This window comes from Lynx rufus, unplaced genomic scaffold (genome assembly GCF_022079265.1).
Source record: "Lynx rufus isolate CCGP_SWC_20201006 ecotype Redwood Valley unplaced genomic scaffold, mLynRuf1.p SCAF_9, whole genome shotgun sequence".
NCBI classification, from domain to species: Eukaryota; Metazoa; Chordata; class Mammalia; order Carnivora; family Felidae; genus Lynx; species Lynx rufus.
In genome coordinates, this window is record NW_025814897.1 from 106,931,853 (window position 1) to 106,943,188 (window position 11,336).

At 54.1% G+C, this 11,336-nt stretch overlaps 1 protein-coding gene across 1 annotated transcript; it reads right to left on the reverse strand.

Moving 5' to 3' along the window:
- Positions 1-51: 51 nt before the first annotated feature.
- On the reverse strand, positions 52-10,486 carry NXF1 (nuclear RNA export factor 1). The gene is made up of 21 exons (XM_047070284.1): positions 10,327-10,486; positions 8,319-8,502; positions 7,945-8,098; positions 7,278-7,361; positions 7,065-7,169; positions 6,888-6,968; positions 6,699-6,768; positions 6,463-6,551; positions 6,228-6,335; positions 5,987-6,096; positions 4,007-4,043; positions 3,629-3,697; positions 3,494-3,549; positions 3,251-3,358; positions 3,086-3,144; positions 2,866-2,981; positions 2,699-2,741; positions 2,039-2,111; positions 1,331-1,513; positions 543-603; positions 52-423 (listed from the first exon to the last, which is right to left on the reverse strand). Exons 1-21 carry the CDS (start codon positions 10,352-10,354, stop codon positions 385-387), a joined length of 1,857 nt encoding a protein of 618 aa, XP_046926240.1. The 5' UTR covers positions 10,355-10,486; the 3' UTR covers positions 52-384.
- Positions 10,487-11,336: the final 850 nt, after the last annotated feature.

Here is an 11,336-nt window from a genome sequence, read left to right on the forward strand (position 1 = left end):
CACCTCCTGGCAGGGGCGGGGCAAAAACAATCTAGCACGCGTGACACAAAATACAATATCACTCTTTATCTTAAAAAGTAAGGAGGGTTCTGGGGTTAAGTACACAAAGCACCTAGGTCCTTCGGTAGTTTAGTGTCAGTTCTACAAAGTAAGCTTTGGCTTCCTGGCACCAGTGAGGCTCAATCTTCCGGAAGTCTTCCAGAAGTCTCCCAGAAGGCAGGTGAGGAGAGGGATCCGGCAGCCCATTCTCGTCGGTCACGGTCACAGTCACAGGGTGGCCTCGGTCGGTCCGGGCCAGAGAGGAGAAAACGACAGCCATGACAAGGAGACGTCAATATCCAAGGGCTATTTTACAGGGGGCTTCTTCTGGGGCATGACTACGGATCACTTCATGAACGCCACTTCTGGGATCTCGCCCTTGGCCTTAGCAAAAAAAGAAAAGGTCAGCCGAGCCAGCCCCTTTCCCCCACCCCCAGCTTGCCTGACCCTCTTGAAGGCCCAGAGATCTCTGGCCTTTTTGCTACTGAATTCCCAAAACTTACCTTCAGATGAGTAAAGGCCTGGGCAGATCTGGTGTAGTCCCAGTTGTTGTCCTGGAGGCACCTGCAGTGGGGGAAGAACAGGCACCTTCATTAGAACCAAAACGCACTCACCCTGATGGCTAGATGCCACTTCAAAGTCCATTATATAGTAACACTTGCCAGTGTGTGCCAACAATTATATACATTCTTGCACTGTGTATACAAATAAAAAACTTGTAACAATCCAAATGTCTATCAATGGCCTACTGGATACAAAGGATTACTAAGTAGCTGTCAAAAGGAGGAAGGTGATTTTTACAGTGATGGGGATGTGCCTGGGTGGCTCAGTCGGTTAAACTTCTGACTTCAGCTCAGGCCATGATTGCAGGGTGAGTTTGAGCCTCATGTTGGGCTCTGTGCTGACAGCTGGGAGCCTGGAACCTGCTTCAGACTCTGTGTCTCCCCCTCTCTCTGCCCCTCCCCCGCTCATGCTCTATCCCTTTCTCTCTCTCTCAAAAATAAACAAGCATTTAAAATACACACACACACACACACACACACACACACACACACACACACAGTGATAGGGAAAGATGTTCACAAGATAAACAAAAAGGTAAGTTGTAAAACAGTATATACAAAGAGACTTCATTTGGGCTTTAAATTTTGTGATGCTGATTTATGCAGAGGCCACATTTTTTTATGGACCGTATTTACAAGTTCTGGTTTTTAAAATTTTAGGAGCACTCATTATTCACTACCACCCCTACCTCCATTTCCCCCTACTGCTACACATGCCCAGCACTCACTTCTGGGACCACTCAAGGTTCATGCCAGACTGGGTAGAGAATGCCTGCAGCATCTCCTGCTGCTCTGGGGAGAGGGTGGGCACTGGGCTGGAGGAAGGTGTGGGTGCAGGCATGGCGAAGGCTCTCTGGATCTCATCAGGGCTGGCATTGCGCACAAACAGCTCGTCATTTACGATGCACAGCCTGTGGGACAAAAAGCACTTTAGACAGCTGGACAAACAGACCACCTCACCTTCCCAACTTTATTCCTGTTCTCATACTTGACACTCTTACACTCGACAGGTTCTTTCACCATTCACAAAGTACCCCTCCCCCACTCTTGGTCATTACATTTTATCATTTACGACCCTTCCCACACAACCCGTGTAAGCGGTTCTCTACCGAACACACTACAATTACACATTCTCCCCCAACTCTGGACAGTTCTCATCCCATTTATCTTCACGACAGGCCACGGAAGTAAATATACTAGTTTCCAGATGAGGAAACTTGCCCTTAGCTAGAAGTGGTGGGGCCAGGATGAAAAACCCAGCCTGGCTCCAGAGCCAAGCTCACCACCACTGTGAGAGCTTCCTCCTGATTCCCCCCAGCCTTTCTGAAATTCTGAAAACATCCTGAGGACCGGCTCCCCCATCCCCGCCCCTACCAATTCCCACATGCTGGCCATGGATTGGGACTGGGACCCCATGTGGTAAGCCAAACACTTACCCTGAATTGCTGGCAGGAACAGCGACAAATGTCCTGGTGAAGGCTCGTAAAGAATCCCGAGATTTTCCATCCACTGTAATGTTAACAACAGCAATGACCCCTTAGGATCAGCCACGCTTCGTGTTTACCAAAAGCTTCTCCCATCACGGTCTTACTTGATACGACTAACCTGAAGTAGACCAGACGGATGACTGCGTGTGTACAGGGGAGCAGAGGTGAAGAGGAATGTCGGGCCAGCGAGGACAATAGCCACCCGTTAGCCCACCCACAGAACATCTGTGTGCAAGGTCCTACGGCAAGCCCTTCATTTACTCCCCACAGCACCGCTAGGGGATGGCTAGTACCCCTTTTTACAAATAAAGAATCTGAAGCTCAGAGTTAATGTAAATTGGCCACGGGCACACGGGACCAAGGTTGGAATGGAGCCTTGGATCTGCCTGACACCAAAGCCTGCGTCCTCCTAACCCTCAGGTTTGTCCCATATCCCAGACAGGAAAGACAGGTGGAGAGGGTAGGCCTCATGAAGATGGCTTGGGGCAGAAGAGGAGGAGGTCAGGGGAGGAGAGGGAAGGTAGCTGAGAAGCCGAGAGTGCGGAGAAAAAAAATCTAGCTGCAGGAGGGGCCCACTCTGCAAACTCCAGACTCCACCAAGGTTCTCACCTTCCTTGAAGACCCCATTGACGGAAAAACACAGCAACGTGCTCTGAAAGAGAAGCAGCGTCAGTCACCAGGTGGGCTCCCCGCCGGAGCCCAAGTCCCCCGTGCCTCGTGACCGCCCCTTCCTTCCCTAAGTTCAGGCTCCGGCCAGGGAAGAAACAGGTGCTTACTGTCTGGGCGCTTATGTCTACCACAAAGGAGTTGACGTCGTGCTGAGTTTTGGGCAACTCATTGAGGAAGGCAACAACGTTGAGACGCGTGTGCTTCAGCAGGCGGAACCGCAGGGCTGTGGGGAGAACCCAAGGTTAGGGGCTGCCACACACTCCTGAGCCCTGTGACCGATTCCTTCCCACCTCCGTCCCAGGCTTTCTGCTCACATCACACACTTACTGGGGTCTTTGAGCTTCTTCACATTCCTGCTGTCCTTGAAGTACTCGGCCAGGTTGCTTCTAGGGGCATAAGTGGAAAAGGAGGCGGCGGTCAGCGTGGGATGGATGCTGGCAGGTGCTAGCCTGCGTCTGCCGAGAAATGCTGGTCCCGGGCAGTGACACTCACCGGGAAGGGTTCTGGGGGGTAAAAGGAATGCTGAGGGAGCAGCAGGCCCCGTCATGGTAGGCGTCCAGGAGCCGCTGCCGGTCTCCAGAGTCATACACCGCATAGTACCTGCGGGAAGCACAAAAGGGCCAGTCTGAACTCCCTGCTCTGGATCCACAGAAGGACCCAACAGCTGCCCCGAGTGAGCGGCACTGGGGCTGGCCCACCTCTCCCCAGCCTCAGGGGTCCTCCGGCAATACTCACTGCTGCAAGAAATGCAGGACCAGGTTCTTCAGGGTCTCTGTTCCAAAATAGCTTCCCTGGAAGCAAACAGGTATCAGAATCCCGTAACCAACACTCTCCTCCCCACACGAGTTCTAACTCTGCCCCACTTCTTACCTTGCAGGGTGGTAACGTCGTGGGGGCTTCAACGTCAAAGGCAATCGGAGGGGGTAACTCATGGCCATCCTGCAGAAAGGAAGTGGAAGTTGACAGCATAAACAGAGATGAAAAAGGCTGGATGAGTAATTAGATGGGAGAACTAAGAGTGAGGGGGTCAGAGGCCAAAGAGACATGGAAAAGATCCCAGGAGCTGTGACAGGTGCAACTTTTGTCTACAGGCATTTCTCTGGGAAGAAAGATTATATAACCTTTGCCAGATTCTCCAAGGGCTCCATGTCTCCAAATTCATGGTCATACAAACATACGTGAGGTGGGACCTTTTGGGTGGGAGAGGCTATGCTCGTGACAAAAGAGTTAAAAAAGCTGCGGACTTACCAGGCGTAATAATTTGGGAAATCGTTCGCGAATGGCGCTGTCAAGAACAGGACAGAAGTGAGTGATGCTTCAGAGCCACCGTGCCTCCTGAGCTGCTCTAGGAGCACAGACACCAACGCCCAAGGGACAGCCCCTCCCGTCCTCACTCCCGCCAGCCTCTGAGCTCCTGGGAGAGAGGCCCCACTCCCCACCTCACCCGGGGCACCCAGAGACAACTGCCTTGAAGGCTGACCCTATTCTCTCTGCCTGATCCGAGCGCCACGAGAACAGCGCTCCCAGCCCGGGCTTTAAGCCAGGACGTCCTTCCCCACCCTGCCCCCCTTACCTTCCACCTACTCACCTGTGCAGCCCCGGGAGGAGGGAATGGGGTGGGAGCCCAGGGGCTCCGCTGCCTCAACGGGTATCCATCAGTTCTGCCCAGTCTGGCCGTGGCCAAGACCAGAAACACCACAGGGATGGCACAGGATGTTGGGGCAGGGAGATGAGCAAGGCAGGGTTTAGGAAGAGGTGAGGCGAAGGAAGAGGAGAGGAAAGGAGAAGAGAGGAGAGGAGAGGAGAGGAGAGGAGAGGAGAGGAGAGGAGAGGAGAGAGGAGAAGAGAAGAGGAGAGAAAAGAAGAGAAGAGAAGAGAAAAGAAGAGAAGAGAAGAGAAGAGAAGAGAAGAGAAGAAGAAAAGGGAAAAAAAAGAAGAGAGAAGGTAGGATGGCGCAGGGGAGAGATGGGGGAGACAGAGGGGGAGCAGAGAGAGAGAAAAGAAAGAGGAAGCAAAGAAAAGGCGAAAGAACTATCAGCCAAGGAGGCATTTAGAAGAACAAGGAAGGAAAAAGGGAAGAAGACACCCAACACAGCCTTTTCCTTCAGCTGCCCCTTTCCCTGTGGTCCAAGGTAGAAACAGAAAACAAATTCTTGCTGCAGCGAGAGGGCAGTTGCTGTCGTCCAGGTCTCTGCTGGCTACCTGGGTCCCGATCTGAGCTGGGCGTGGGAAGCGAAGCAGCCATGGGGGCGGGAGACCTCCCTCAGAAGGTTGAGGGTTCAGGCCCCTGCAAAGTTGGGGGGGTGAGGGTCTGTGCCCCACCTCTGTTGGCCCCCAAGTTCTCTCCTGATGGCCCCTCTGCGACTGTGCCTGTCTTAGGTTGTTCCTTCCCTGAGGAATCTTACCCGTCTCTGGCTAACCAGCCATCCTCCGGGGCCAAGCAGGGTGACGTGAGGTGTGTGAGTGAGGGCGGGGCAGCGCCCCCCGAGAGGGTCAGTTCTCTGTCTCCTTGGTAGCCATTGCCCCCGTGGCCTCCACGCCCAGCACCTGCCTTGGGTCGCCCTCGCCTGCTGGCGGGGCCCCGGCTCTGATCACACGGCTTGGGGAACCCAGGTTTCTTCTCCAGGGAGGGCCCAGCTCACAGCTCCGGGCAGGAGAGACAGACTGCATGGCACCAGCTCCAAGGAGTCCTCCACCTCAGCACGAGTGGGAAAGCCCAGGCAACAGCCTTGGGCACGTGGACCATGAGAGGAGAGTCCCTCTTGGCACAGCAAGAGGGGCCGTCGTGAGACAAAGAAGGGAAGGCCCATCAACAGGAAGTCCCGGGGAGGGAGGGCTTTCTCAGCCCAGGAATACCGGGCTCTTAGCACAAGGCAGCTCCACGTACGGGGCATATGCAAGACACCCCCTGGTCGTGGTAGAAAAAGGGAGGTGCCCTTCCTGGAACAGTAGGGTAGGGAGATTCTAGAAAAGGCAGTGTTCAGGAAGGAAGAGGCAAGACCACAGGACAGCGAACAGGCAGTCAGGTGAGAAGGAAGGAGAGGAGACCTTGGGGCCAAGCTGGGACACACGGACAGACGAAGGGAGGAGCACGTGATCCTCCCAAAGGACAGGCGGCTCCAGCTCAGGGCTGCACAGCTCCTGCAGACGGGCGCTGGTCAGGGTGCATTAGCTCAGCCTCCCAGGGGGTGAAGGTCCCCGGGAGGGGAGACAGAGGCCACAACTGACCTGATGTAGGTGGACTGGTCTCGGAAGGTGTCACACAGCGGGTTTCCGTCGAGCCACAGCTCTTCCAGCTTCAGCCCTTTTACCTTGTCCAACTCCCTCTCGGACTTCAACTGCAGAGACGGGGACAGAGAGCGGGCAAGAGACCCCGGTAAGGAGAGGCAGCGAGAGTCCCAGCTTGGAAACTCCCTCCCGGGGGCCCCCCTCTGCTCACCCCGCCCACAACCGGGCTCTCCTGCCTCACCTCGTTTCCGGAGAGGTTGAGGATCTTCAGGTTGGGTGCTTTCTGCACCAGGCTGGACATGTCATCCAGCCTGTACAGCCTGTTGTTGCTCAAGTTCAAGGACAACAGCTGCGGGCAGAGGAAAGTTTAGAGGAAGCGCCGCCAACAGAGGGTTCAGAGACGCATCTGCCTCCCAACCCCATCCTACCCACCCCACCCCGCCTCCTCCCCTCTCAAAACGGGACAAAGGCCTCACCTCGGGGATGTTCTCCTCGATGATCCGCAGGGTGGCCGCCATGCAGCTCCTGCGATTCAGGACAACATCAATGTTCTGGGCCACCAAGTCTTCAGGAAACAGAAAGGAAGGAAAGGCGAGTCTGAGAGGACTTTCCCAGGCCAGAGTTACTACCAAACCATTCTCAAACTGTCCCCATCTGACAGATCCCCCCGCTCGGTCCCCACCTCTCTGAGCGGGACAGCTATCAGCCATACCTGGGTCTGAACGGAGGCCCTTCAGGTCAAGCGCTTGTTGGGAGCCATCATATCGTTTGCTCATGATCAGCTACAGGGGAAGGAAAATGGGCCGGTGGTCACTGGGGCTCTGTGGGGAGAGGGGGGGTGGCAGGAGTGCACGTGGGAAGTGGGAGGGCTGGAGGGAAACATGACGCGAGCCCGCCTCACCTTTAGCTGCTCTACTTGTTCCGGCTTCAGCTCGTTCTGTACAGAATGGGGTGGGACAGAAGAATTGATGATGATAGAGATCTGCAGGGAAGACACAGAGGGCAGGTTGAATTCCGGGGAGGCCTAAGCAGCAGGCCCAAGACCCACCCCCAGCCACGCCAGGCCCTTTACACACACCCTTCGGTTCTCCTGATCCAAAATCTTATAGTTGACGGCCTTCAGCGCAGAGGCGGTACTGGCATCCTCAACAAAAAACTGGGCCCGTGTGTTTTCATAGTGAAACTGCACAAAGAGGAAACAAGAGCATGAGACTCGGGAGCCCAGGGCCCCTGGTCCAGCTGGCCCCTCGCCTTCCTTGGTGCCCAGCCAGCCACGCAGGCCTTATCTCACCTCGATGGGGGTGAAAGGGACACTGCACTTGCTCTGAATCACACTCAGGAGCCATGACTTGTCATATTTTCTGCCATAAGGAATCTAGACGAGAGAAAGAGAAGGGAACAATGTGGAACGAAGGCTGACCAGCAGCCCCAGTCTACTCCTTTCACACCTTCCGCCGACCCTCACAAGGTTTTCTAAAGAAAGGGCCAGTTAAAAGTTTTTTGTTTTCTTTCTTTCTTTCTTTTTTTTTTTTAACTCAAGCCAGACATGGATTCCTTGCCCTCCTTTCTGTCTATTTAAACTTAGCATTTCTTGGGGTGCCTGGGTGGCCTAGTCAGTTAAGTGTCTGACTCTTGATTTCGGTTAAGGTCATGATTTCACTTAAGGGAACTTAAGGGACCCGAAGCCCCACACTTGGCTTGAGCCAAATGGAGACATTCAGAGGAATTACTCCATCTCCCAACCAGTTTTCATGTTTCCCTTTAGATGGTGTCCCCATCCCTGCCCCCCAGCATCCTGCTTATCCTACTCCTTTTCTTAACCTGCTCTTGGGTGTTCTAGAAGAAAGGAGAGACACCTGATTGTGGAGAAAACAGATTTTGTCATGTGAAAAGTAGAAACCTTCATTCTGAGCCCAGCTCCCTGTCTCCCTTGCACATCCACTTCCCCAGACACTCACTGTAATCTTAAACCAGTTCTTCGAGGTCCCGTCCTGGCTGGTGCCAGCCCCTCCTCTCTCTGGAAGAGCTCTGTCTCTCCGCACGGTAACATGAATGCGGTCTCGATCATGCCAACTGTCACCTCGACGGTTGGGTCGGGCAGCATAGGGGTTGCTATGGGGAAGCAGAGAACAAAATGCCCACAAACACTAGGCATGTCTTCTCCAAGGCCTGCCCACACTGTTGTCAGGATTACAGCTAAGACTGCTCAACCAGTAAGCTGGCCCTGGCATCCCTCACTTTTCCAGGTGGAAAGAGAAATGACGTGGCCAGTAAGAGAGCTTTATCAAACAAATGGGCCGCTAAATTCAAACCAGATCAACTGGTTACTTACTATCGTACTCGGGGAACCTCCTGGGCATCACTCATCGCTACATCTCTGTCATCTTCCTCCAGGCGGGAAGACCGAATGCCAGAACCTCCTCTTCCAGACCTACGGTTCCCCTCACCATATTTCCACCGGAAGGGACCCCGGCCCTTCTTTCTTCTTTGAGGGAAACTAACACGGTCATCGTGCTCTGGGGTTAAAAGCAGAACATCAGTTAGAAAGTACATTGCTAGTCCAGCTACCTTGTTGGGGCAGTCACAGTATCCAGCACCCTGCTATCGGATGAGATACACAGTAACTACAGGGGCCACTTCCCTGCAAACTTCTGTCTGTTGAGAGAGAACCCTCTCTGTGGCATGGCGGCATGAGGGAAATGTTACTGGAAGACAGTGTAGGGCTTTAGGAAAAGGAATCAGAAACTGGAACTAACAGAGAAGAGAAGCACAATGTGGAAGTGTGAGTGGACCCAAAGCAGAACTAGACACAACTTGGACCCCCGGGGAAATTCACCTGAAACTTGCTTTCTTAGCCTCCCAAATCTATTTAACCCCTCTCAAACTCTGGGTGGTGACCTCTCTCACATCTTCTAAAATCAACCAATTACAGTGATTACATTAGCTTTCAGTAAACAATACTTTTGCAATACAGAGGACAAATGGCATACGGTTACAAAGGTGGTCAATTTAAAGGCTTTTTAAAAACTCTTGTTCTCAAACTGCCACTCTGAAGTTTTGGGAGTGAACTCTTCATTTCCTTGGCCAGAAATGCCTTTTTAAAAAAATCTTTCTTTTTTTTTTTTTTTAGTGTTTATTTATTTTTGAGAGAGAGACCAAGGCAGAGGCAGAGCAGTACTCATGGGGGAGGGGCAGAGAGAGACAGAGACACAGAATCCGAAGCAGGCTCCAGGCTCTGAGCTGTCAGCACAGAGCCCAACGCAGGGCTCAAACTCACAAACTGTGAGACCATGACCTGAGCCAAAGTCGGAGGCTTAAATGACTGAGCCACCCCAGGTGCCCCCAGAAATGCCTTTTAACTCAGGAGACAACTCCTAAGACTCAGGTTCTAATGACAGCTAGGGAGCTTAACCAAGGGTCCTTGACTGCTCTCAGGTAACATGACCTTCTGAATCCTGGTGTGTAGGAATGGCTTATTTAAAAAAAAAAAAAAAAAAAAAAAAAAGGTCTGTGATTCCTAAAAAGATCTGCCTCTTGCTTAGTAAGTACTCTGCAAACAATGAACCCTAAGAAATGACCCTGGTGGAGGGGGCGGGGGGGGGGGGGGAACGAATAGAAGGCACAGCTAACATTCACTGAGAACTTTCTCCAGTGTCAGGCACTATGCTCCAGGCACCTGATAGGAATGATCTCATTTTAGCACATACACGGACACACTCAGAAAATAAACACTGTTACTACCTCCTTACGGGGACAGAAAGTAAGGCCCGGGAGTGGACTTCACTCAAGCTTAGTGAAGACAACTCAGGATTCAAACCTCGGTCTTCTTGCGCTCCTACCCACTATTCTGGACTAAAATCCAGTGTAGTGTTCGGACTAGCACAGGGAGCTGGTGTGGAGGTCTGAAACATTAAGCCAAAGCCAAGGCCGCAGGGGAGGCGGGGCAAGACAGACTGGACGAGGTGGAAAGCAGCACACGGGCAGCTGATGAACTGGGCGGGCACTGACTCACATTAAAGGAAGAGTCTGGCCGCCAAACTGAACTGACAAGCATCAACCACCTACAAAGTTCAAAGGAATCTCGCCACCCCGCCGCCAAGCCACCCGCTCCAAGCCGAAGCTCCACGCAACGCCAGGATTCCCGAGCCAACGCCTCGGGCGCTCAGCCTCGATGGAGGCCTGGCCCCCGGGTGGCCTCGCCCCCGGCCCGCGCCGCCCCCCCCCCCCCGCCGCGGACACCCAGCCCCTCGCGGCCTCCCGCCCCGGGGCTGCGGCCTAGGCCGGCACCGCCCACCGGGCCCCAGATCGCCTCGCTTCCCGCCCAGAGAGCCAGCACTGACCGTTGTAGGACTTCCCCTCGTCCGCCATGGCACAGCGCGAAACAGGGCAGGTTCAGGCGCGGGCCACGACCCCGCCAAGCGTCTGAACACCCAAGCACCCCAGCCTAATCGCTCCTACGGCCGGCGCCACCGCATTTATCCTGCGAACTACGTCGCGCGCCGCCGACGTCCCCCGGTGGTGGGCGGTGCCGCCGAGGGAGCGCGGCCCGCTGCGCGTGCGCACTCGTTTGGCAGCAGGGTCGGGGCGGAGCTCGCCTCTGCCTACCCCACCAGAGACCCGGGCGCCGACAACTCGCGCAAGCTTGGGGCGGGCCCAGTCGGCCCGCGGTCTGCTTTCTTCTTTCTTCGGGCATCAGCTAGGCCGGCACCTCTGGGGCTAGCGCCGGAGCAGATAGCAGGCTGGTGCAGCCCAGGACTCCGAGAGGAACAGAAAGGGGGTCGCACGAAGGGCCCTCCGAGGAATGGGAGGCCCGGGCCTCGGAGTGAGAGTGATTGTTCATAGACCTCAGTACTTAAGTCTCGGCCCAACCCTTTGCCAGCTGCGGATATATACCACGCTTTCCTCATCTATAAAATGGATTATCAGGCAATAGAAAACTAGCACGTTAACCCCAAGAGGGCAGGGTCCTCGACAAATTCATGGGTGGTTTGGTTTTTTTTTTTTCTTTCTCTAACCCCTGGCTCAGTACCCTGCCTGGCACGCAGCAGAACTCAACAAACATTTGTGAAATAAATGAATTTCCGATCTCCACATCCTCCCAAGAGTTGCCGAGTCAAAGGAGCATTGCACTTCCGACTTTGGCAAGCAATTGTCTTCATGACCTCCTCACCCACCACAGACGTGCTGGGCCAGACCTACATTGTGTGTCAACTGGGCAGTGAGGATGCAAGCGAGACACCCGGTGAACAGAGGCCAAGGGGACCTAGTAAAATGCCTTGGCTAGAAAAGCCATAGGTTCTCCTAGGCGACCCTTCCCCACCCTCCCACCCCGACCCCCGCCAAAGTTCTA

Coding starts and splice junctions, on each gene's coding strand:
- NXF1 (XM_047070284.1), bottom strand. CDS start 10,354: ATGGCGGACGAGGGGAAGTCCTACAACG. Junction 7,170..7,277: donor TCCCTTTCACCCCCATCGAG/GTGAGATAAGGC, acceptor CTCTTTGTGCAG/TTTCACTATGAAAACACACG. Junction 424..542: donor AGGCCTTTACTCATCTGAAG/GTAAGTTTTGGG, acceptor TTTTTTGCTAAG/GCCAAGGGCGAGATCCCAGA.